A 24764-nucleotide genomic window follows, 5' to 3' on the forward strand; every position below is an offset into this window, starting at 1 on the left:
GAGCTTTGAGTTTTTCAGCACTCAGTATGATGTGCTGTGGGCTTTTCATATATGGTCTCCACTGTGTTCCCATACACTTTTTTTTTTACCTTCTTCATTGGCACAGAGGTTTTTATCATATAGGGATATTGATTCTTGTTAAACGCTGTTCCTGTACCTATGGAGATGGTCATGTGTTTGTCTTTCATTCTGTTGATATGTCATACTGTACTTTCTGGTTTGCATATGTTGATAGACCCTGTATCTCAAGGATAAATCATGTTGGCTGTGGTGTTGTATTCTTTTGAAATTCCCTTGAAGATTCTTGTGTCTGTTATTATCTTGCATGTTTCTTTCTTTGCAGTGTCTTTTCCTTATTTACATATCAAGGTAATTCTGGTCTTGTAGAAAGAGTTTGAAATAATACTCATACCTTGTCCTTCATACAGAAGATTTTAGAGATTGTTAGTAATCCATATTTAAATGTTTAATAAAATGCACTAGTAAGACCAGTATGTTCTGAGGGAGGAAGTGATTGTAAATTTTTGATTGCTCATTCAATTTCTTCCTTGTTAATACTTGGACTTTCTATTATCTAAAGAAGAATGTTCACAGAAAAAAATTCAAAGAATGTTATTGTTTTTAACTTTAATGGACAAGTATCTAGGGTACTACATTTTGGTATAATACCAACACTTATTTTGAAATAGACGATTGTAATTGTGTCAAATAAGTACCCTAGATTTCATATATTACCAGGAGTTTCTTTTTCTCTTCTCACCTGCTCTGCCTCCTCTCCTCCTTTTTCCCCTTCTTCCTCCTCTAGAATATACACTGTTGATTGTTGAAATACATTTTATAGCTAGGTACATACCTGTAACACCAGTACTTGGGAAATTGAGGCAGGAGTGTCTGGAGATAACATAATGGAGCCCTCTCTCAGGAAGAAAAGGGCTTTTTCAGACATCATTTGGGGTCGCACTGCACTTTCCTCATTTGATCTACTGCTGACATGACATACATTAAGATCTCCTGGGTTCCTTCCATACCTGCAACAAATTCCATGTGGTTCTGGTGAATTTCTAACTTCTTTGTTGTTTTCAACAAGATCCTGATTTCTTAGAGATTTTGTAACGTTATTTATAAAATGTTTCCAAAATTAACAGAGCCAGCAAATTTCACTCTTTTCTGTATGAATTTTAATCCATTATTGCTCATGATAAATTTGTTGAGCTTAACAGCCAAGCTCCAAGCCTGGTGCTGGGGCCACTGCTTGGAGCAGCCTTCTTCCCACTTGTTTCTGTCTTTGGTTTAGTCTGTTTGATTATTTGTGCTTTCTTTGGTTTCATTTTGTTTTTATTTTTGTAATTAGGTTGTTCTCTTCAAATTTTTTATACATTTGTTTTTATTTTTCCTCTCTCTCTCTCTCTCTCTCTCTCTCTCTCTGTGTGTGTGTGTGTGTGTGTGTCTCTGTGTGTGTGTGTGTGTGTCTGTGGTGTGTGTGTGTGTGCATGCGTGCGTGTGCAATTCCACACGTGCAAGCAATCATGAATGAATGCACACAGAAGTGGGGTAAGACGTTGGGTGTCCTCTGTTAATATCTGCTTAGTCTCTTGAGATAACATCTCTCACTGACCCTTAGAGGAAGGGTTTGATGAAGATATCTCATTTAGGAGTGAGTGCTCCAAAGCCTCTCACTCTGTGCACACTGTTCATTTGTACGTCTCTTTGTTAGTTCCCGTCTACCGCAAGGATGACGGCTGATGAGGGCTGAGTGGCGCTCTCATGTATAGGTACAGTAGTGTGTCATTAGGAGTTATTTCATTGCTATGACCTTTAGCAGAATAATAGCAGTAGGTTTCTCCCTAGGTCACTACCTATCTATTTTTAGGTTCTTGGCCACTTAGCAGTACCCAGAAAGGGTATCATCTCATGGAGTGGGCCTCATGTCATTGATTAGGGGTATGTGTTGAGACAGCTGTCCTGGAATTTACTATGTAGATCAGGCTGGCTTCGAACTCATAGAGGGTTCTGCTTCTGCCGCCTGAGTGTTGGGATTAAAGGAGTTCAACATTATGCCCAGCTACATCATTAATTTTTAATGTTTTACAAAGCCATTGTTATCGTCTCCTGACTTCATGTGTTATTTAGAATAACCAAACATGGTTTAGTACATGGTGTTGTATGCTAGGCAGAGTTTCATGTTTTGTATTTTATACTGTTTATGTTTCCTATTCCATTTGGTTCTCATAGAAAACTCATAGAGCTGTATATATACATACACCCTCTCTATTATCGAGTTCTGTATAGGGGGTTGCTCTTGCCTTTGAATCCATGGATATCCAGGGACGAACCACAGCCCACAGTTTACGCTGTCTTAGCACAAAGACTTTTCTAATTGGCTAGCATGTTGCTGGGGTTCTATGCAGGCAACTTTTTATGGCTTTTATAAAATTACCACGTACCAAAAATGCTCCATATAAAATCATCATACCAAATCCTCAGCTTGGTTCAACAGCCCTGACCCAGGTGTTGGTGCCTTGTGTTGTACAGATGATATATTGGCACTAGTGTTTTCTGTGAGGTCACAGGCTGCTGGATGAGTGAATGTGGAAGACATACATTCATGCTATAGAGATTCTGGTAGTCAATGTGGAAGACATACATTCATGTTATAGAGATTCTGGTAGTGAATATGGAAGACATACATTCATGCTGTAGAGATTCTGGTAGTCAATGTGGAAGACATACATTCATGCTATAGAGATTCTGGTAGTGAATGTGGAAGACATACATTCATGCTATAGAGATTCTGGTAGTGAATGTGGAAGACATACATTCATGCTATAGAGATTCTGGTAGGCCAGGCATAGAGGATACAATGCTGCCCTACAGTGCCTCTTTGTGCAATTGCTTTTCTAGAAAGACTAGGACAGGCAGCTACAAATCCTCAGAAAAGTCTGCTGCTGGTCACCCAATTTTCTCTGGCCCCACAGCATATGGGCAGGCAGAGGGTGTCTGCGCTACATCTGGAGTCCCTTCTGCTTGCTGCCTGATAGCCATAAGGCTCTGAGCCACGAATCACGTGAAAAGTTACTCTATTAAAATGCTACCCAGGCTGAATGTTCATTTCTAAAGCATTGTTTCTCTACATGTGAACCTGGGTCTACCTGCATCACAATCACTTTGGTGCATGCTAAAAACGCAGCTTTCTATATATCTGTCTGCCTATTGTTTCTCCCCCCGTGTTAGCATGGAACATAAACTGTCCTGTCATTTTGGCACACTAGATCATAAAATGATAACTGCACATTGTAAATGCTTATAAATATTTGTTCAACAACTTAGTTCTTCATCTTTATACTGACCTAGTGAATTAAAATCCCTAAGACTGAAACCAAGGAATTCACGTTTTAAAAGAGCACGTAGGTGATTCTTAGGCATGCTAAATATTAGGCATTGGCTTTCCAAAGTAATCCAGTGAAATCTAAGATCTAAAAATGGAAAGGTTATTACACGGGTCTTGTTCAGGCAACTATATTGTTGAGATTTCATGGGATCATTTCCCCTGTCACGTCTAGGGAACACTACATAGCTGCAGGCATCCCGGGCTTCTGCTCTTACCCTCTTCCTGTCTCCTCTTCTGGGCTTTTCCTGGAGCCTTGGGTGTAAGGGTTGCATGGCAGGTGTATCGGCTGGAGTGGGGCGCCACAGTCACTTACTCTCTACATTTTGACAAGCTGTAGAGCTTGGTAATAGTTCCATCTGTTGCAAAAAAAAACATCTTCGATGAGGGAGATACATGTTCATGTGAGCAATACTGAATGGGCTCAGCAGGTTTTATACACACGTGTGCACGTGTGTAAAGAAAAGATCTTGAATTGGGGAGTATGGGAGACAACACGGGAGGAATTAGAAGAGGGAGAGAAGGTGGAAATGGTGTAGAAACGATACCCATGTGTGAAGTTCTCAAAACAAAATGAAATTAATGAAAAATGATGTAAGGTTCTGTGTCCACAGCACCATACTATCTGTCTGGTGACATTAATATTCTCAGTTTACACAACAGAAATAAAATAGGAAGTGAATTCTGATTTCACTGCTGTTTCCCAGGCAGGTTTGGATGTTAATTCTGATTCCTGAAAGCAGTGTGTTATCATCAGAGAATAGAACCTCTCCTCGGTTTGCTTCAGGGATGAAAGACTCCCTATCCATGTCCCAATAGATGGTCCCACACAGTTTGCTTCAGGGACGAAAGACTCCCTATCCATGTCCCAATAGATGGTCCCACACCCATTCCCATACAGGCAGCACAAAGTGGATTCGGTGGGTTAGGAAAAAATAGAAGAGCACATGAGGTTGGGAGAGAAACCGTAGTGGTGGTGGAGGGGAAGTGTTGGAGGGGCTGTAATGGAGGATGAATTTGGCCAAAATACATTAAATGTGTGTATAACATTCTCAAACAACCAAAAAATAATCTGACCTTCCCAAATAGCCCCACTAAGTGTTTGGTCCCTTTAAGTTAGCTCTGGAAGATTTACATTTGTTTTAGTTATAATCCATGACCTTTTGGCAGCCCCTTGTGTCAGGTGGTCATTTCCGCTCTCAGTCTCTACCTCATTTGATAAATAAAGTGAGATCAGAGTCAGGCCTTGAGGTCATGCCCAATTCTAATGTGTCCCAACTCTTGACTACTCAGTGAAAGTTGATGGTTTATATGTAACAAAATATCCTGATGTAATTTGATGAGCAAATAGTGATGATCAATCCACCCCCAAACTTTCCAAATTTAGGCAAACTAAAGACATTTAAGAGATGCATAACCAGTTTCTAAGAGTTTTCTGGGAAGTTCCATGCTTGCCTTCAAAATACTATCATCATTTTAACATGCTCCGAACTTTCTCTAAGAAATACCTTGCCACACTTTCCTCTAGTGTTCATTGAATGCAGGGTGGAACAGTCTGTGACCCAGGACACAGCCTCATCAGTGGTAGGTCACAACTTCATCTGGGGGGGTTACTTCAGCGTGTGGGCCATGGAAAATCTGACAACAATAAAAGGTTTATGACTTTGCAATGAGCAAAAATTAATTCAAAATCAATGTGTAGTGATCCCAAGATGTTGCACTCATGTTGTACTCTACAGTTTCACTGTAGATGTGGTTCTGAATGTGCAACCAGCACACTTGATTCAGTGTGAGCTTTCATGTTGCACAACACAAACCACCAGCATCTGTACAACCAGGCTGGTTTGGGGCTATTGTATGCAGTGAATTGCAGTGCTTTGTGCGCCATATTGTAATGGTGTAAACGAATGCAGACAGATTGTAAAAATATATATACAGCTTTAATGGCGAAATAGACTTACAGAACCACCGTTCCTGCGGAGACCAGGAAAGCAGAAGGGACAGCTGGGAGCACGCTCGCCAAATTTATAGGCAAACATTAGCCCGAGGCAAACACGCCCCCCAAGGAGCGGGACTTATCCCTACACCATATTTTCTGCTACTATACAAACTCAAGGAAGGTTTTTTTGTTTTTTTTATTTTATTATTTATTATGTATACAATAGTCTATCTGTGTGTATGCCGAAGGCCAGAAGAGGGCACCAGACCTCATTACAGATGTTTGTGAGCCACCATGTGGTTGCTGGGAATTGAACTCAGGACCTTTGGAAGGGCAGGCAATGCTCTTAACCACTGACCCATCTCTCCAGCCCTCAAGAAAGGTTTTAACAGAGTTCTTTTTCCCATTCTTTGTTATTTAAGTATTGGGTTAGCATATCTATGGATTCTGTATTAGAATGATTAACTTTTTAATTGCTGTTATAAACATGTCTGTCAACTCTGGAAAACCCTGAAGGTGATCTACATCCTAAAGCATAAATTATTCAGCCAAGATTTAAATCTTTGTGTGAAAGGAAACAGGCACATGCATCTTAATGGTATGCATGTTTGCTTTCATCTTTAACAAATGGTAAAATTATATGCATGCCAAAGACTAACGTAAGTTTAAAAACTAAATGTAAGTTTAAAAACTAATGTAATTTTTTTTTAACTAATGTAAGTTTAAAGACTAAACTAAATTTCTGGGCTAAGTAAACAGCTTAGTCTAAAGTACTTGCCTTTCAAACACAAAATCAAGAGTTCAACTCCCAGAACTCACGTTTAAAAGCTAGGCCTGTCGGTAAGACTAAGCCTACTTAGCAAGTTCCAGACCAGTGAAAGACCCTACCTCAAGAAATGGTGGCTGGAACCTGAGAACTGGCCTCCACAGACGTGACCTCCACAGACATGACCTGTAAACATGTGCGCCTATACACACACTAGCATGTAATTACATGCAATTACATGGCCTCCACAGACGTGACCTCCACAAGCACATGACCTGTAAACATGTGCGCCTATACACACACTAGCATGTAATTACATGGCCTCCACAGACATGACCTATAAACATGTGCGCCTATACACACACTAGCATGTAATTACATGCAAATCAGATAAAAATGAATTTTTTTGATTTATTATCAATAAATGTTTAACTAACTTGTATATCTATTCCATATCTAGACATCCAGAATTGTACAAAACTTCCTCAGGCAAAGGGGGGCATAAATAGAAGACCTGACCTAGGAAACACCTTGGGAGACTGGTCTAGGAAAGCCTGAATCTTAAAGGATATTCCTGGGGCTCTCTGAAAGATGGAACAATCTAGGGTGTAAGAAGCTTATAAGAGCACGTTCCCAGCCCCATTTCCCTCCCCCACTTCCCGGTCTCACAGGAGTATCACAGCAAGATACCTGTAATGCCTTTTGCTAAATTCTAACCTGACAACTCCAGCCCTAGTAACTTTTCCATGACTGTTGCCTGAGTAATTGCATATGAATCACTTTGCTCTGGCAGAACCACCTAAGCCAGTGGTTCTCAAAACTTTGAGATTTAATGTCTGCTGTTTAACCAACTAATTTGCCAAACTTCTTTTTTGAATCTGTAATGAAATTGGTAGAAAAACATAGTTGGCATGCCCTCTGTGGACTGTCAGATCATTTGAAAGACGAAGGAAATGTGAGCATTAACTAACCTGCAATAAATCACATATGTTTGGGAAGCACCCGGAGGTATGATGAGCAGCTAGCGGTCCCTGTGTGCCTAGATCCACAGGAGTTAACATACCAAGTCCCCGCCACTGCTCACTGAATGCCTGTGGCACCCCCACCACTTTCTGTATTACACGCTTTATAAAACCTAGATTAATCATCCCATTGGGGAAAGTTATCGGCTTCAGAACATATTTTACCACCCACAGCTCCTTCCAACTACTTTGTTTTTGTTTTCTTTCAGGATCTTAAAATAAAAATATCACATCAGACTATAATAATCTCAACAATGACTATGTGTCTATCACATGCCAAGCTTTTAAAAACATTTTTGCACTTGTTGAGTTATTGACTTGCTCAATCCTAATAACTAACTCTAAATGCTGTCATTTTCCAGGAATATTTGGCACCGTGTAACTTGCTCTACAAATGATTTCTCATGATTATCGTAATGTTGACTTTTACTGTAGGAAAGAAATGGTGTAGGGACACAATGCTGCCTCCCAGCTGGTGTCTCCCTGTCTAACTGATGATCATAGCGCACACAGGGGTTGCGCCATCCTTTGGGAAAGAGCTCTATTGGGAACGACATGATGCTTCTCCCTCATGTGCCTTTCCATCTGAGTGTGTGAAATTTGAGTCCCTGCATTTCGGCTTGCTTTATGCTTTCAGGCTTTAAGGGAATGTAGCCGGTTTGGGGAATCACATTTTTAACCAAATGTCTGGAAATGGATTCTATCTTCTTGATGTTTCATCAACATAAAAAAAGGAGATCTACCCATTTGAACTGAATTTTTTTTTCTAAAGTGAAAATTTGGAGTGAAATCTTTTCCCCCTGAGCTTCTCTTTCCCAACCAGAATTGTTTAAAATTAATTAAAAGAATGCATTTTAGCAGTCTGTGGGAAAAGTAGAGGGTCAGTGTGACCATTTTACCAAGAACACAGTATGGTCAGGTTTCTCCCAAGCATGGTAAGAAACAGTCATTTGTTATACTGGGAGATAAATGTAATTCTTTCTGTCCCTGAGACTGCCAAAGAGCTGTCTTAACTGAGCACCAGCTAAGACTTTGAGTCTACCATCTTGAGGTTCCTTACATTGTAAAGAGAGCAGAGCAAACCAGTCCAAACAAATTCACATATATTCTTTTTTCTTACAGAGGGAAAATGATCCCATCTGATCTCGAAAGAAGAATCCTTGAAGTCAAACAGAAAGTAAGTTTCTATAGGGATCTCTGAGCCACAGCAATAAGTATTTCAATTCATAAGCAAGAAAAGTCATTTAGGTTTTGTTCTTAAGACAAAAAGAATCCAAACCCTAATCTCAAGCTCTAACAAAAATATGAAATTTTTCATGCAATCATCACATTACTCTCCAGGTATACATATGTTGTACGAGGAGGGGTCCTTTTGTTCCGGCCGCCAGGCTAGCTTAACCCCCAAAATAACAACACAGAAATTGTATTACTTTAAACAGTGCCTGGCCCATTATCTCCAGCCTCTTATTGGCTGACTCTCACATCTTGATTTAACCCATTTCTACTAATCTGTGTTCACCATACCCGGAAAGATTCAGCATGTCTGATTCTGGCAGCTCCATGGTGGTTCTCTCTCTCTGCTTTCTTCCTCCCAGAATTCAGTTCTGTCTCCCCACCTACCTAAGTTTTGTCCTTTTGCTAGGCCCAAAGCAGTTTCTTTATTAACCTACGAAAGCAACGCAAATACAGAAGGACCTCCTACACCATACATATATGTGCGTATACATGTATATGATGTACATGTGTATGTATATATGTGCTTTATAATGGTTTAAGTTGCTGCATAGATAATCTCTACAGGGACAGGTTTCTAAAAGCCCTCACATGATGTCCTTGGTACAGGGCAGACACATGCATGAGCCATCCTCACAGCTAGGGACTGAAATGCTCAGGCAGCATGTGAGTGACAGTCAATGGGGTTTCAAGAGGACCACATTAAACCATACATCCTATTCTGAAGGCATGAATTTAGAACTGCTTTAGAAATAGCAAGACAAGTTAGGGATATGACTCAGTTGGGAGAGTGTTTGTTTAGCTTGCAAAACACCTTGAATTGTTCCCCAGCGTCTATAAACTAGGTGGTGTGGTTGAGGCAGAAGAATCAGAAGCTTAAAGTCATCCTCAATTACATGTGAAGTTTGAGGTCATTCTGAAAGATTTGAGATCTTGTCTCAAAAATATAAAAACAAATAACAATAGCCATCAAAGAACATGCCCTTGGATGATTCACAAGTCAGAGACTGCTTTTAAGATTCTCTGTTTAACTTTTAGTAAATAAAAGGTACAATTCATGGTTTAACAGTAGATATAATTACTATGTGCTTAGCAGTAATCATTTATTTTCATATGCTTTTTATTTCCTCCTACAGCTTTCTTGTATTAGAAAGGTGACTATGCAAACCATAAGATTAAACCTTTGCTGCCACCTAAAGACAAACCCCGAAACATCATTTAGGGTCTATAAACCAACACTGCCCATGAGGACAGCCTAGAGTGACCACTCTGGCCTGAGAGAATCCGTGCCATTCTTCCACCCTCATAGCCACATCCTATTCAAATCAATTTTCATGCTGCCATGGCTTGGGGAATGTTTAGCCCCATGTGACTTCTCCCCTCTCAAGTTCCAAGTAAGTCACCTGAGCTGGTCCACACAGGAGCATGGGCTGGCAGAGCCTCTCTTTTGTCCCACCTTTCACACCTGCCCATGCTAAGGAACGAGGTAGGTTCAGGTGGCTGGGTGTGAAGAAGAAAGAGCAGGAAATGAGCAAAGGAAATAAGAAGGATCACTAAATCTACCTGGAGCATGTAAATGGGGACATCTGATATAGGTATGAATAATTTGCATTGGTGTGGATTTTAAGGTCAATTTTGTTATATGTATATGTATTTCTGATCTTGAATAAAGTGTTGTGATTGTGTAGTTCATTTAAAAATGTACTGTATAATTAAGAAATATAGGTTGTTAATGGATAATCATCGATAATAGTAAAGCTTGTAGTCATGTTACTTAAATTTTCTATATATATCGAGATATATTTCAGTTAGATAGGCATTCTTCATATCTTTCAAAGACTGCAGAATATGGCATTTTAAATGTTTTAATGACTTAGGGTTTTTCATGACAATGAGACACTCTGCTCCTGGCAGCACCAATCTATTTAAAGAGGAAGATGGGCAGAGTAGCTCCGATCCTGTTGCCAGAAGGTGGTGGGGAGGAGGAGAGAGAGGGAGAGAGGAAGAGAGGGAGAGAGGGATGGAAAGAGGAAGGGAAAGGGAGAGGGGAGGGAGAGAAGCTGTGCTATTGGACTTCTCCCCACACCTTTTTCTCCATCTAGGCCCTTCTCTGTGGGGTGGGCTCCCCATACACAGGACAGTGCAGGAAACCTCCGGTGCAGGAAAGCCAGTGCTGCTGACTGCTGCTGTCACAGGGCAGCTGCCAGGTGTCACAGAGTGGAGCTCAGTCATTGCTGTAGCCAATGTAGAGCGGGGACAATTCTGATGGTTAAAACGATGCACGTGGTAGGGGAGAGGTAAGAAGCCTTGGATCCCAGTGTGGTGCCCATGTCTGTAGAGCCAGACCGAGCTGGGAGGACTGTCGCATACGGAGGCCGATCTGCACCCTGGGTTCCAAGTGAGACTGAGCCACACAGCAAGACTTTGTCTCAAAAAATTAGCTGAGTAAATAAGGCCAGAATTCCTGTTTACACAACGGGGGCTTTCTTGCTTTGTAGGGATTTGTTCCTTTCCTTGTGAGTGCCACAGCTGGAACCACTGTGTATGGGGCTTTTGATCCCCTCTTGGCTGTTGCTGACATTTGCAAAAAGTACAAGATCTGGATGCACGTGGATGTAAGTACCCATCAGCGACTTGCACAGTTTTTAATGAGACTCATGGAGTACGATTTGCATTCCCAGCCCCCCTGCTTCCGTCTTCCCCTCTCTCTCATTTAGAATGGTGGCATCTCAGATTTTAAAGATCCCAGAGGCACAGAACTTACACAGTATGTAATATTAGTTAGAAACAGCCTGAGACGAATTATGCATTAAGGTTCCCCACATGACAATATCATTGACATTCCCAGTCCTTGAGTCTGGTTCTCAGTTTATAGATCCATAATGTCTCTGGCTAAAAATCATTCACACACACAGTCACACAAGTGCAAATCTCCCTTATAGATAGTATAGATATTATATCTGTTACATTTGTAACAGAACCCCACAGGGTTATAAAACTCAAGTTGAAGTTAGATAACCATGTATGTGGTGGGTAAAAAAGCAGACTTGACAACTCACTACGGAATATGGATTGCCAAATTTCCAACACATTAGTTTGGTAAACTAAGAAGCTGAACTATATCTGAAATGTTTTGACACGAAGTTTATGACACCAAAATTTACAGAAAGTACACTACCATTTCCTAATAAAAACTATGTCAGTCTGCAAGGCAGAACTGAAGGGATTTAAATTGAGTGTGTTATTGGTGTGGCTTGAAGATCCGTTTCCATCTACAAAATATTTGCTAATGAACCACGGTGAGATAAAATATTTGTGATAACCAACCACAAACCGTTACCAACTCGGCACAATGTTTAGCTCAGTTGATCTTTTTGTTGCAGTATTTTCTCCATAGCAGAAGTGATAAGTTGTTACACATTCAGGTACCAATGTTTATGCTACCGTGAGTTAAAACTGCAAGTAGCATTGACCAGGTCATTCTGGCTTTCAACATGAAGCCTGTAATGGCTCCCTAGCCGGTCTTATCTTACTCCAGCCGTGGTGACCATAGGCTTTCTCATTCTGAGAGCATGGGCCTCCCAAAGGAACAACTAAAAAAACTACAGGAAGGGCTGGGGAGGCAAACTTTCTCCCACTCATGCAAACTGGAAAAATACGTCTCCAATTTGACTCCATAATTATAAATATATAATATATAAATGTAAGCTAGAGACCTTGAAATGTAAAGACCTCACATTAGGAAAAGGTGGTCCACCCACTTAATCTGCATGCACCTATGAGGGTCATTTTCATATTACGACATTCCCACTAATATGGAAGACTCGAAACTAAAAATCCAGGCCATGGAAAGGCGCTGCACTCTCCCTTGTCTGTTTTGTCGTTTCAGGCTGCTTGGGGTGGAGGGCTGCTGATGTCCCGGAAACACAAGTGGAAGCTGAGCGGGGTGGAGAGGTACGTGGGATTCCCTAGTCTATAATGTAGGATGTTAAAAGCTACATAAAATAAAATGGCACTCCACCTCTAAGGAAGTCTTGGGATGCCAGCAAGCCCACTCTGCCTGTACTTGTGAGTCTTGCCTATGTGTAACTACAAAAAACAAAACAAAACAAAAATCCTGCATCAAGTTACTGAAGAAGGAGAATGGTTTTCAAAAGCAGGGTTTATCTCTAGAGTTCATTCCTGGCCCCTTTGAATCAACCACCCATAATTTTAAAATTTTTAAACATTTTTCTAAAGGGAAGATTTGTAGTTTTCATGTTACCATAAGAATAAAATCCATGACTTTAAAGAAAGCAATGAATAGTTTTCTCAAAGCAGGTGAGCACATTGTCCTTTGTCATTCGTAATGACAAAAGTTACATTTGAGATTAGACACAGTTAGCTGAGCTAAAGTGGGACCCACCAGGGATTTCGTTCTCCTGGCTTCATCCCACGACAACCTTTTTCTGACGTAGCTCCGATTGATGCAGTAAGTAGCTCTTATTTGGGGCCGGTGCAACAGACCATTGAGAAAGCTGCAAAACACAAAGGAAGAATGTTTGGTTAGCATAAAACATGTTGAAGTCCAAGGCAGGAAATGCAGAATATAAAATATGGCCTCAGGCTATGATTCTGTGCCACACGCAAAAGGCAACCAGTTCTATCATCAAAACACAGCAAGACAAGCAGGTCAGCAGGTCAGCTCCAGTTGTGAGTTCTGCCACTCCAGACCACAGAGAAAGCCTTAATTTATCAACTGCCTACCATGCCCTGCCAAGCAGCCAGATGCTGCCCAGGAAAAGCCTCACCCTGGCTCTGCCCCTAGACATCTTGGCACAGGTTCTATGTCAGGACCAGAGAAAAGGCTTTGGAACTTGGAAGCATCTGTCAGCACACAGAGAAGCCAGACCAGAGCGTGTCTGTGTGAGACTCGACCGGCTCAGGCTCACCCAGACAGAACCCATGAGTGTGGAAGTGGGGGAGGAGGAGGTCGGGGTTAGAGCCAAGAGTGTCCTTTGAATTAGCAGAAATAAGGCAGAGCAGCCCAGCCTCATGATACAGGATGACTGTCCCTGAGTCCTGGCCTGGGCACAGCAGGGTTAAGTCACCAGCACTGTCCTTGCTGACTATGGCCCAAGGGTGGGGGAGATGAGAGCAGGTGTCCTTCCATCTAAGCTTGTCTAGAACCCCAGTCACACCCACCCAAAACTGTGTGTTCTCAGCCGTGGCGGCGAGTGCACAGCACCTTCCATTCTGTGGCTGCTTCTGACACAAACTATAAGCATCTTTTCTACCACCTTGAATGCCACCTCGCTCCGCAAGTGCTGAGAACCACAGAGCACCCCACCACTGCCACTTGAAAGCTCACTAAATTACCTACCTAGAGCCTCGGGAAATAAACACCCACGCGCTTTTATCCTGAGGATTATTATTTGAGGAAAACGCTCACAGTGTTCATCTTGGCACACAGAGTCCTCTGTGTTCTTGTTACTACAATTCTCAAAACTAGATTATGACTAAATTTACCTAATGGGATCGCCAAGGATGGAACACTCAGAAAAATAGGGGCACTGCCATGTCATATTCTGAGCACATGTATCAGATCGGAACTATCCTTCACCATCCTGAGCATGATGTGGACTCTCTTTAGAGAATAAGGCCACAGAACTTGTGGGGATTGCTGGAGTCAATGTGTGTGCACTTAGTTTTAGGAAGGAAATGCAGCTCTGTCAGAGAAAACTTTTCTCTGAGTATCACAAGCCAAAGTTTCACTCCAAGGGGAGAAGAAATCTATGGTCCATTCTTGTCACCTGGTTTCAGAGCATTTCCGAGTGACATTCTCATAGCATAATGGCAAAGCCCTATCCGGCTTCCTCTTTGGAACAAGCCAAGTCCTTCAGATGACTTTCTTTCTGGCTAGCATTGCCTTTCCTAGAGCCAGCATAGCAGAGAAGCTCAGATCCTCCAGAGCTGGTCTGACCTTGGAACAGTCTACTCTTCCAGGACCCTAAGGACTTGCTGAGGGTTGCCATGAAACAGAAGCTGCATCACCAATTACCTTCAACCGCACTTGAGAGCCAAGGCAAGCATGCAGTTAAGATGGAGGGGGAAATGATCCTTCCTGGATCTCAGCATCCCAGCAAGCATGCACCAAGCATCAGCACTGGGCTTAGCATCATCCAGTGAGGGGCAGAAAAGGAGGAAGAGGAGTCCTGCTACAGAGCAGAGATGTTTGGAAACGTCCTTGGAGAAAGTTGAGTCCAATCTGGGTGGAGGGTGGGGTGTGTTTGTGGCCCTCTGTGAGGCTAGGGCAGGAAAGAGGTAGAAATACAGAAGTTCTGCCCAGGAGGTTGGCAGTTTAGTGGCCATAAGTGTAAGTCCCACGGGTGCTCTCCAAATGCCATGGACCCTCAGCTGAATTGTTCATTGACTTAAGTAGGATTCCTGGTACAGCAAGTGTTTTCTGATGGGCCAGATGCCACCTGTCATTCCTCAATACTTCCCACGGCCCTCACACCTTGAGGGGTGAGGGGACAGCAAGCTGGGGCACTTTGGACATCGTTGCTATGGGATGTTCCACTGCCTTCCCTGCTCCTGTGGGTTTCTTTATCCAAAGGTCAAACTATGACTCTCATCCTAAAGACCTTTAGCATCTTCACAAGTGTTGAGCTTCCTTGACAAACACAGATTCCTTGGCAGGAACAATTGCTCTCTCTGGGCACTGGAAAGGAGGAGTGGTGCTGGAGCGAAGGGGAGAAGTTAAAGGAACTGGAATGTGGCTGAAGAGACACTTTCAGAATATGGATGTAGGGAAAATAGAATTAAACAAAGTGAAGCCAAGAAAGAGGCAATGGCATGGCAGGCCCAAGAGTGGAGCAGAACACTCAAAGAACAAGAAGTAGTCTGCCGTAATGGAAATGCAGAAAGGAAGGGAAAGGATGTCGGCTGCACACAGAGGCACCCCTGTCATGTGCTGCAGTTTGGAGTTTGAGCTACAGGGAAAGACCATAAACAAAACTGTAAAATAACCCCAGTGCCCAGGGATGAGGGGGAGTCAGTTAAGACTATCCAGATTAAGGTAATAATAATAAAAATTAAAGAAATATGAACCATGGTCCTAATGTAGTGTAAGTCCCTGAGCTGTGCACCTTAGAGCCACAGATGCTGAAAGAACTTAGAGTTTCATAAGAATGAGGGCAAAATTAATTGGAATTAATTGGAAATTACCTCTGCTGTAAGGTAGGTGTGGGCAACCATACCCATAATCTCAGTACGGAAGAGGCTGAATCATGAGGATGACAACTTTGAATCGTCGCAGGCTTTGTACTGAGACTCCGTTTCAAAGAGAAGTAAAGGAGGAGAGAGAAAGGAAGAAGAGGAAGGAAAAGAGAGCAGAGCCTCTCTTGTGTGGGCCATGCTTCTCCCCACAGTTAGGAGAGATGGCTTCAGGGGACTAACCGGAAGCCCCCTGGAAGGACACCTGTGAGAAGCGTGTGTGAACTGAGCAGGACAGATGCCATCAAGGACGATGATCAGTGCAGCAATGTTTCCTCATCCAGGCCACTGTGGCAGAGTCAGAAGCAGGAATAATAGAAGCACAAAGATGACCCTTCCATCTGCCCAGTGCTCTGGCCAGCAGTGGCTAAAGGCAGGACCCTGAATTCAGTGACCCCAGGCACCCTAAGGGCTCTGAGAGCACCATACAGGCAAATGTACACATCCGTTAGAGGAGAAAGGGCCATGAAGCGTGGTTACCATGCCCCTCTCTGTGAACAGTGGGAGGCTGCACTTCTGTGGATGGAGCATCATCCTGGAATCTGAGACAAGGAAGGCAACCCGGAAGCCCTATTGCAAGGGCTGGAACCTCTGTTATCTGAGCCCAGAGTGCAATGCTACCCTCTAATCAGATTTTTGGTTGTTTTTTTCTCTTTTTAGGGCTAACTCTGTGACATGGAATCCACACAAGATGATGGGTGTCCCTCTGCAGTGCTCAGCTCTCCTGGTTAGAGAAGAGGTATGCTTTTCCTGACTCTGGGGCCTGTCCGGGAGTGGAATCTACCTGTGCTCATGCAGTTCGTGGTCTCTGTCTCTGGGACTGATCCAGGGCTGGGATCTACCTGTGCTGGTGCAGTTTGTGGTCTCTGCTCAGGTCCAGGTGTTCACATTCCCCCACAGAGAGCTCTTCTGAGCTCTTGTTTGGAGGGGAAGGAAGACTTAACTCTCAACCTTTAGAACTGAGGCCTTGACTTCATTTGCATGTTTTCTATAAAGACCTTTCCTCAGAGTGAACCTCCCCCCAATACAGAGAGCTTTTATGTCCCTTTCTCAGAAAATTAAATTCACAATTTGCTTTTGTAAATAAGATGAAGAGTAGATTTCACCATCAGAAAAAATAGTTTTGACCATAGGAAGTATATACAGGATAAAAAAATTAAAGTTAGTTTTACAATTTAGATACATATGTATGGTTAGATATACATGGATACATTATATATCTCACAGTTAAATTTAAAATCAAATTCTATATTCAGAAAGTAAATTTAATCCATCTGTATATATATTATCCACAAAGAGAATAAGCAATGATCACTTCTTTCATTCAAGGTACTTAGATATGCCAAGTCTGAGAGAGACTGTTGACCCCTGCATCTCCTTCCCGGGCCCAGGATGAAACATGTCCTCACTCTCACAGATCTCTTGTTTCTAAGAAGTAAGCCAAGAGCCAAGTGTGTGGTTCACACTTGACATCCTCACATTAAGGAGGCCCAAGCAGGAACACTGTCAGTCAAGCCTTGCCTAGGCTACAAAACCAGACCCTGCCCAGACACAAGCTGAACCGAGCAAATGAAAGCAAGAACTAAACTAATTTTTCCATGTTAAGATCGTGATACTAGATTTTAGTATCATGTCTAAAGCCATTTTTAAACATTTAACTCTACTTGCTTTAACAATATTTCACTTATTTTAGAAGATACAGATAAATTTAAACTCACCCAAAATTCTGTTATTTGAACATAATATCATTAATGTCTTTAAATATATGCTCCCACAATTTTTCAGGAATGTGTATATTATATATGAATACATTTTTATGCATACAAAATAAAATTGCTACCACGCACCTCACACACTGCATTCTGTATTTAAAATTCTAGAGTGAGCACAATATTTCCGAACTTTATCTTGTTGGTCTTTTAATGCTCTCTCACATGATTCCTAGCTGCTTGACAAAATCCTAGACATGTATCTTTATCTCTTTCTGAGTAGCAATCCCTTTAAGATGGATTTCTGGGTCAAAGGCAATCTTCCTTCTTTGATCCTTCTTGATTACTGTAAATGTAAGCACCATGCCCTCTGTGTCTTCATCAGAGAAATTCAAATCTGGACACAAATTGAAGACAAACTGCCCTACAAAATTCAAGGAACACATTGTGAAAGTATTCCTCAGGACTGATTTTCACGGAAACACTTACTTTACCACCATTGCCCTTGCCCATGGACACCTCAGTTGTCCTACTGGGAAACAAATAGAAAGCTTTGTCACTGATGTCCCAGCCAGATGTTTGGTGGTGGCTTGCGTTCTGTCACTGCAAGCCAAACAGAGAAAGGCAAGTCATATGAAAACAGGCCAGTATGGATCTAATTAGCAGCCGGCACTGGAAAGATTTGATGTGACCCAGGGTAGCACCTTGTGATTTGGCACCTGACCCATTCCTTTTCAAAATACTCGCTGACAATTTGAGACACAGAAGCTCCTATCGGCTTCTGCTTCTGACGGGAGGTGATGGAGTTGGAGAGCAGGCTGTGTTTTACAGGCTAGAACAGGGAGTCTCATCTGAAAGAGGATTTGTGTTAATCGCTTTCCTTTCTCATCACTAGGACCAAACCCTTGATAGCAGGGAGGTTTATTTCAGCTCACAGTGTGAGACAATCCAGTCCATCACGATGAGGAAGGCACAACGCAGGCCACAGTATGGCATGGCGTGTGGCTGAGATATCTCACCACCTCCAGTCTCCACAAACACAGATGAATAGGCTAAATGTGGTCCAGGCTACACCCTTAAGGCCTACCTCAGGGAGTCATTCCTTCCTAAAGTTTGCACGGTCTCCCAGAACTTCAACCTGGGGAACCAAGGTTCAAACATGTGCTACGAAGAGGCGTTAACATTCAAACCATAACATTCTCTTCCTGCCCTCCTGACACTCGTGACTATCCCATAATACAAAGTGCAGGCAGTTCAAAAATCACTGTAATCCAACAGTTTCAATGTTGTCCCGAAGCCTCTTCAGAAATTCAAAGCAGTCTGCTAATTACGACCATCTAAAAACTAAAAGCCCACAAAGGCTCAGAGTAAACATTCCAGATCCAAAGGAAAGAAAGGGGACATAGCAAGGGGAGGGTGGGGCCGAGCAGGCTTGCGCTTGCGCTTGAGGAGACACACTGTACAAGTCAATAAAAGCCAAAATGCCATCCAAAAAACAAAAAACCACTATTGAGATAAAAACAAGTATAAATTCAGCACCCAAAATTGCTATCTTCACTGTCCACTGGTTAAGCCCCGCCACTAGCACTTTCGCTTCTTTTGGTCCCAAATTACATATGGACCCCATCAAGTGAGACTTCCAACAGCAAGAAAACTTCATAAACATTTGTGATTAATGATCGGTGCGGGAGGCCCCAGCACACTGTGGGAGGTGCTCTTCGTGGCTCTCGGTTTACTTTTTCATACAAGCTCGGACCACCTGCCCGGGATCGTGCCTCCCACAGCGGACTGGCCCTCCCACACCGACCATTAACAAAGATGACCCACAGACTTGCCCACAGGCCAATCTGATGGCGTCATTTTCTCAGTTGAGGTTCCTCCTTCTCAGATGACTCTGGCTTTTCTTGAATAGACTAAACACTGACCAGCACATACACTGATACAGAGTTAGAAATAAAAACAAATCAAAGAAAAGAAGGGAATAGGTTAATTTAACTCTAAGAGCCTCTCAAATTCACGCGCATGTGATGTCCTGGCCACATCCCTCCACCCCTACCCCCTTTGGAATACAATGAGCATGACATCACACAAAAATGCAGTGAAAATTTTGAAGAGAAAAAAACTTCAGTTTTCAAAAGGTTGAAATGCATTGATAAGAGTTTAAAACAAATCCTGGCATTGCAAGGGATTGTTAAAGGCTTTAATATTCTGTTACGCATTATAATAACTAGACATAAGACATAAATATGTAAGTTCTTAGGTCTATTTAAACCCCAGCCTTCCATTTTCTGCAGCACCCACGTATGTATTTAGACTAGTTTGGAACACAAACTGTTTCCTTACTCAGAACCAGGACATTAACCCATGAAAGGCTTGTGTGTAACAATCTAGATCACTGTTTGCTTCTGTGCACATGGTGAGCCTGGTCTGACCCACCCACCACCCTACACTCTATGAAGTTCTTTCCTTTGGTACAGATGAAACCCACCTATTTGTGAGTTTTCAGTGCCATGGAAAACCCAGTACAAAGGTTTTGTGGCCATGAAACAAAATGGAGGCACCTGCTATAACTCTACTAATTGTATAATTCTATTCATCTGTAAGGGGATTTTCTTCTTCAAATTCAACATCTTCCTCCTGCTCTCATGTTCTCATATCATCTTTATTTTTTTCTCATTTTCAAAGATAACTATGGAGTCCATGAAGCCAAGCTACAGGTGGAGTCAATTCTATTGTCTTCCAAGTGCCCTGTCTGCTTTGCCCAGCGTTTTAGTTTGGATAACTTTTTAAAAAGGTTCTCACTTCTACTTCAGCTCAGTGATCACATTTTCGTCTTTTCTTCTCTTGTCATGAGTCACAAGAGAAAGAAAACCAAATGCCAAAGCTTTTATAAAATCACAATTACATAGCAGCTGACAGGAGAGTCAGAAGCCTCCAGTGGATGTGATAAATTGAATCGTGGTGGGGTTTCCAGTAGGAGACTGGCAACGAATGCTATTGTAGTCAGAAGCGTGAGTCACTCGCGGTTCTTTGGAACAATCACTTCTCTGCCTCTTTCTATATTAGGGTTATAGTGCTTGGGCAAATTCATGGTCACTGACAGGAAAATCTCCTTTGCAACCACCATAGGCAACTGAAAGGGAAAATTAAGTCTCCAACCCTGACCCTTGAGAGGGGAGCAGAAGATGGGAAAGTATGCTCATTTAGGTTCAACTCATAATTGTAGTGTATTTGAATTTTTTTACATTCCAATTTATTAAAATAAGAGCAATGAACTATCGATTAGCTCAAACACTAATAATTACAGAGGAATAATAATAATTACTATCAAATAGCTCAAACTCTAATAATTACAGAGGACTGAAAGTTCTAGAAGAACCACAGTAATGGTATTTTAAGAACCAGAAAGTTGAGACTGGAGAGATGGCTTAAAGGTTAAGAGCACTGCTTAATCAGAGAAATGCAAATAAAAACAACTCTGAGATTCCATCTTACACCTGTAAAAATGGCCACAATCAAAAACACTGAAGAAAACTTATACTGGAGAAGTTGTGGGGAAAGGGAAGACTCCTGCATTGCTGGTGGTAATGCAAGTTGGTACAGCCCCTTTGTATGTCAGTGTGGCAATTTCTCAGAAAATTAGGAAACAACCTACCTCAAGATCAAGCAATACCACTCTTGGGTATACATCCAAAGGATGCTCAATCATACCACAAGGACATGTGCTCAACTATGTTTATAGCAGCATTATTTGTCATAGCCAGAACCTGGAAACAACCTAAATGCCCCTCAATCAAAGAATGGATAAGGAAAAAATGGTACATTTACACAATGGAGTACTACACAGCAGAAAAAATGACATCTTGAAATTTGCAGGCAAGTGAATAGAGCTAGAAAACGTCATATTGACTGAGGTAACCCAGACCCTGAAAGACAAATATTGTATGTACTCATAAGTGGCTATTCAACATAAAGCAACAAAAAACCCAGCCTACAATTTACAATCTCAGAGAACCTAGACAGACAACAAAGAAGACCCTAAGAAAGATATATGTGGATCTAATGTACATGGGAAGTAGAAAAAGACAAGATCTCCTTAGTAAATTGGGAGCATAGGAATCATGGGAGAGGGCAGAAAGAGAGGGGAGAGGAAGGGAGGCCAGTAGGAAAAAATACATAGTTTAATAAAAATAAAAAAAAAGAGTACTGGCTAATCATTTAGAGGAACCAGATTTGATTCCCAGAACCCACACAGCAGCTGACAACCATTTGTGCCTCCAGTTCCAAGGGATCTAACACCCTTTTCTGTCACCTTTGAGCACTACAGACACATGGTAGACATGCAGGCAAAGTGCCCACACACATAAAATAAATCTTAAAAAGCAAAGAACCAAAAGGTTGCTGAAGCCTCTTTCTCCCTCCTTTTTCTCTTTCTCCTTCTTCTTCCTTTTTAAAAGGGTGATCTTGGTGTGTAATCCTGACTGGCTTGGAGCTCACTATGTAAACTATGGCCTGGATCTCAAACTTGCAGTAATCCTCTTATTTCAGTTTCCCAAGTACTGGGTTTCTGAAATATTTGAACTGCAACAAAACTAGATTAAGATGATCTCCTAGAAAATGAACATCGTGTTGTGAAATTTTTTATCTATGTATTTTTATAAATGTCATTTCCTTTTTTTTTTTTGAGACAGGGTTTCTCTGTGGCTTTAGAGCCTGTCCTGGAACTAGCTCTGTAGGCCAGGCTGGTCTCGAACTCACAGAGATCCGCCTGCCTCTGCCTCCCGAGTGCTGGGATTAAAGGCATGCGCCACCATCGTCTGGCTAAATGTCATTTCCTAAGAAGAAGAAAAAAAAGCAGAAGTGTGTCCCTGTTAACCTCTGGTAACGTCCCTCCCTGAGTCACCATCCCACAAAATCAGCCTACGATGCTTGCTTTAAGTCTTGCCCGGTAGTTTTTCTATATAATTCCTGCTGTTTTCTTCTTCCGTAAGATACAATGACATTTGGGTCTATGGCTTCTCTTTCTAAGCAATTGCTACCACAATGCAATCCTAACGCAGAGTGAGGAGAGCGCCCTGAACTTGATCTTTGCTTTTGTAGGGACTGATGCAGAGCTGCAACCAGATGCATGCTTCCTACCTCTTTCAGCAAGATAAACACTATGACCTGTCTTATGACACCGGAGACAAGGCCTTACAGTGTGGGCGCCACGTTGATGTCTTTAAACTATGGCTCATGTGGAGAGCAAAGGTGAGTACAGCCAGCTGAGTGATGACCGCGGGGCAGGAAGCCTAGATGACAGAGGCTGTCAAGTGATTGCTAGATGGAAAATCACTTGGGGAGTTCTCTTTGATCCCATATCTGCATACCCACATTCTCCATAGGCAGGAGCACAGCTAGACCCATCCTTTGCCCCTTCTCCAGTCCAGTGGTCTCTCCAGCTCTCAACTCAAAACCCCATTTGATGTGTCTGGCAGAGCACCATAATTTTTTAAGCGGTACCTCTTACTGTTGTCATCCTCATTGTTATTTGGCTTATTTTGTGCCATCCTCTCCATCTTGATTGATGATCCACCTTGATGACTGATCGATTGCCTGCGTAGATTTGTGTGTTAATAGAAGGAAACAGGAGTGGAAAATGCCTACCATGATTGCTTGTCTTGGACTCTTCAAGGGATAACTCCCAATGAGAAAACATTTTTTTAAAACTCTAGAAGTTCCAAGTCCTTTGTGTAGGGTTCTGTGTGTCTCAAAATTTTTCTAGAGGTGATCCTTCCTTTCCCAGTACTCTCTGAAGCTGTTGGTACAGTACAGGTGGGGCCTCTTCTCGGCCTTCTGAAGGCAGACATGTTAAATGTAAGGAGTCAGCAAAGGTCAGAGACTATATTTTATCAGCTTATTCATTGACGGTGTCATGCATACATATAATGCATCCTAGTCACACTTGTCCCTCCACCCTTTCTTATCTCTCCACCCCCCAAACCCAAGTCCAAATCCCACCTTCATAGCTTTTCGGGGACATTTTGGCTTTGCTTTGTGACCTTAGTTTAATTTTGGCTATCCTCTCAATTCACACGGAAGAAAGGTCGTCATACACGCAGTAAGCTAAGGCAAGAGGACTGGGGTGGGTTTGAGATCGGCCTGTCTTCAGAGCTGGATCTTGTCTCACAACCATGTAATCGTCAGAGCCACATTTTCTAGGGTGGTTCTTGCAGGGAAAGTTTGACTCCCGCGACAGGCACGGCTAGGGAGCTTCAGATGAGATAATTATCCCTGCGTCTGGTCAAGGTGAGGGACTGCACTTATTATTTTGATAACTCTTATCATTTCACCTTGAAAAAAAAGAGTGAAGCTTGAAGTTGGAAGTGAAATGGAAAATTTTTCCATTTGGATGTTCAGACATTTGAAGCTTTGTGTAACAAATAGAAAAAGCTCTTAAGTAATGCAGCTGGTGACCTTCCCTGTTTCACCTCTCTCTGAGGTCTTCTATTTCAAGGCTGGGAAAAGCGGGCTCCTTCACTTCGTTCTCAAGGGTTGGTCTACTCTTGCAGTTTGACCCACCCCTGATATTTCTTACATTCCCCCCTCTCAGGAATTAGGACCTGGAACATTCTTTACATGGTCTGTGTTGGGGCTTCCCTTTGGGGGATGATAAGGCCCTGAATAAAAGGGGAATGCATAGCCATCTTATCTCCATTATAGTTAGAGCTTCTTCCTCTGGTTCCATGCTGGGGTAGGTGGCATTCCAGTTCCAAGAGCATTAACTGGTTTTCTGAAATTTCCAGTTACCCTTACTGAGTACAGGCACTAAAGGAGACAAGGCATTTTAGAAATCAGTTCTTTAGTGTGCCCAGACATTGGATAACTAGCGCCAGTCCAAGGCTGTTGTGCTGTGTTTCCTAAGTCCAGACTCAAGGTTTCCGGAGCTCAGAAGTAAAGGACATCAGTGGCATCCTCACCCATGAGCTCGCTCATGTGTCACCTGACACATGAGTCACACATCATCACAAAGGACAACACCGGAAAGCTAGGCGGAATAACAGGCTTCCTAAGATCAACTGGCATTCAGTGAGTGCCCGTTTGTTCTTACTGAGGCATACAGAGAGTTCAGGGATGGCTAATTTACAACAGAAGTGGGGGCCAAGCAGCCATGTGGGGGGTCCCTGACAACCCTCCTTGTCTACAGAAAAAGACTAGCCCAGCCCTTCTGTTATTAATGACTTCCATGATTGCATCCATGAGCTGCAGAGGCAAATTTTCCCCTTGAGTAATCAAAATAATTGTCTGGGGAATTAAACCCTGGGAACAAAAGGAATCAGCTGTGGGCCCCAGTAATGAAAAGGAAGAAATGCACCGGGGGCGGGGGTTAAACGGGAGCCAGTCAGCAGAGAAGCCTCCTGGAGCAGTCTCATCTCAGCGCAGCAGATCTGGAGAGGGCAGGCTGACCACCAGT

The 24764-nt window shown here is 42.4% G+C and overlaps 1 protein-coding gene across 1 annotated transcript in view; it reads left to right on the forward strand.

The window, feature by feature from the left end:
- Positions 1 to 24764, forward strand: part of Gad2 (glutamate decarboxylase 2) — a 69653-nt gene that overhangs the window by 36972 nt on the left and 7917 nt on the right. Inside the window, exons 9-13 of the mRNA XM_075970643.1 lie at positions 8235 to 8289; positions 10844 to 10960; positions 12235 to 12299; positions 16263 to 16341; positions 22412 to 22561. Of these exons, the coding sequence (XP_075826758.1) occupies positions 8235 to 8289; positions 10844 to 10960; positions 12235 to 12299; positions 16263 to 16341; positions 22412 to 22561 (466 nt within the window). The remainder of the gene's footprint in view (positions 1 to 8234; positions 8290 to 10843; positions 10961 to 12234; positions 12300 to 16262; positions 16342 to 22411; positions 22562 to 24764) is intronic.

This window comes from Microtus pennsylvanicus, chromosome 4 (assembly GCF_037038515.1).
Source record: "Microtus pennsylvanicus isolate mMicPen1 chromosome 4, mMicPen1.hap1, whole genome shotgun sequence".
Lineage (NCBI taxonomy): Eukaryota > Metazoa > Chordata > Mammalia > Rodentia > Cricetidae > Microtus > Microtus pennsylvanicus.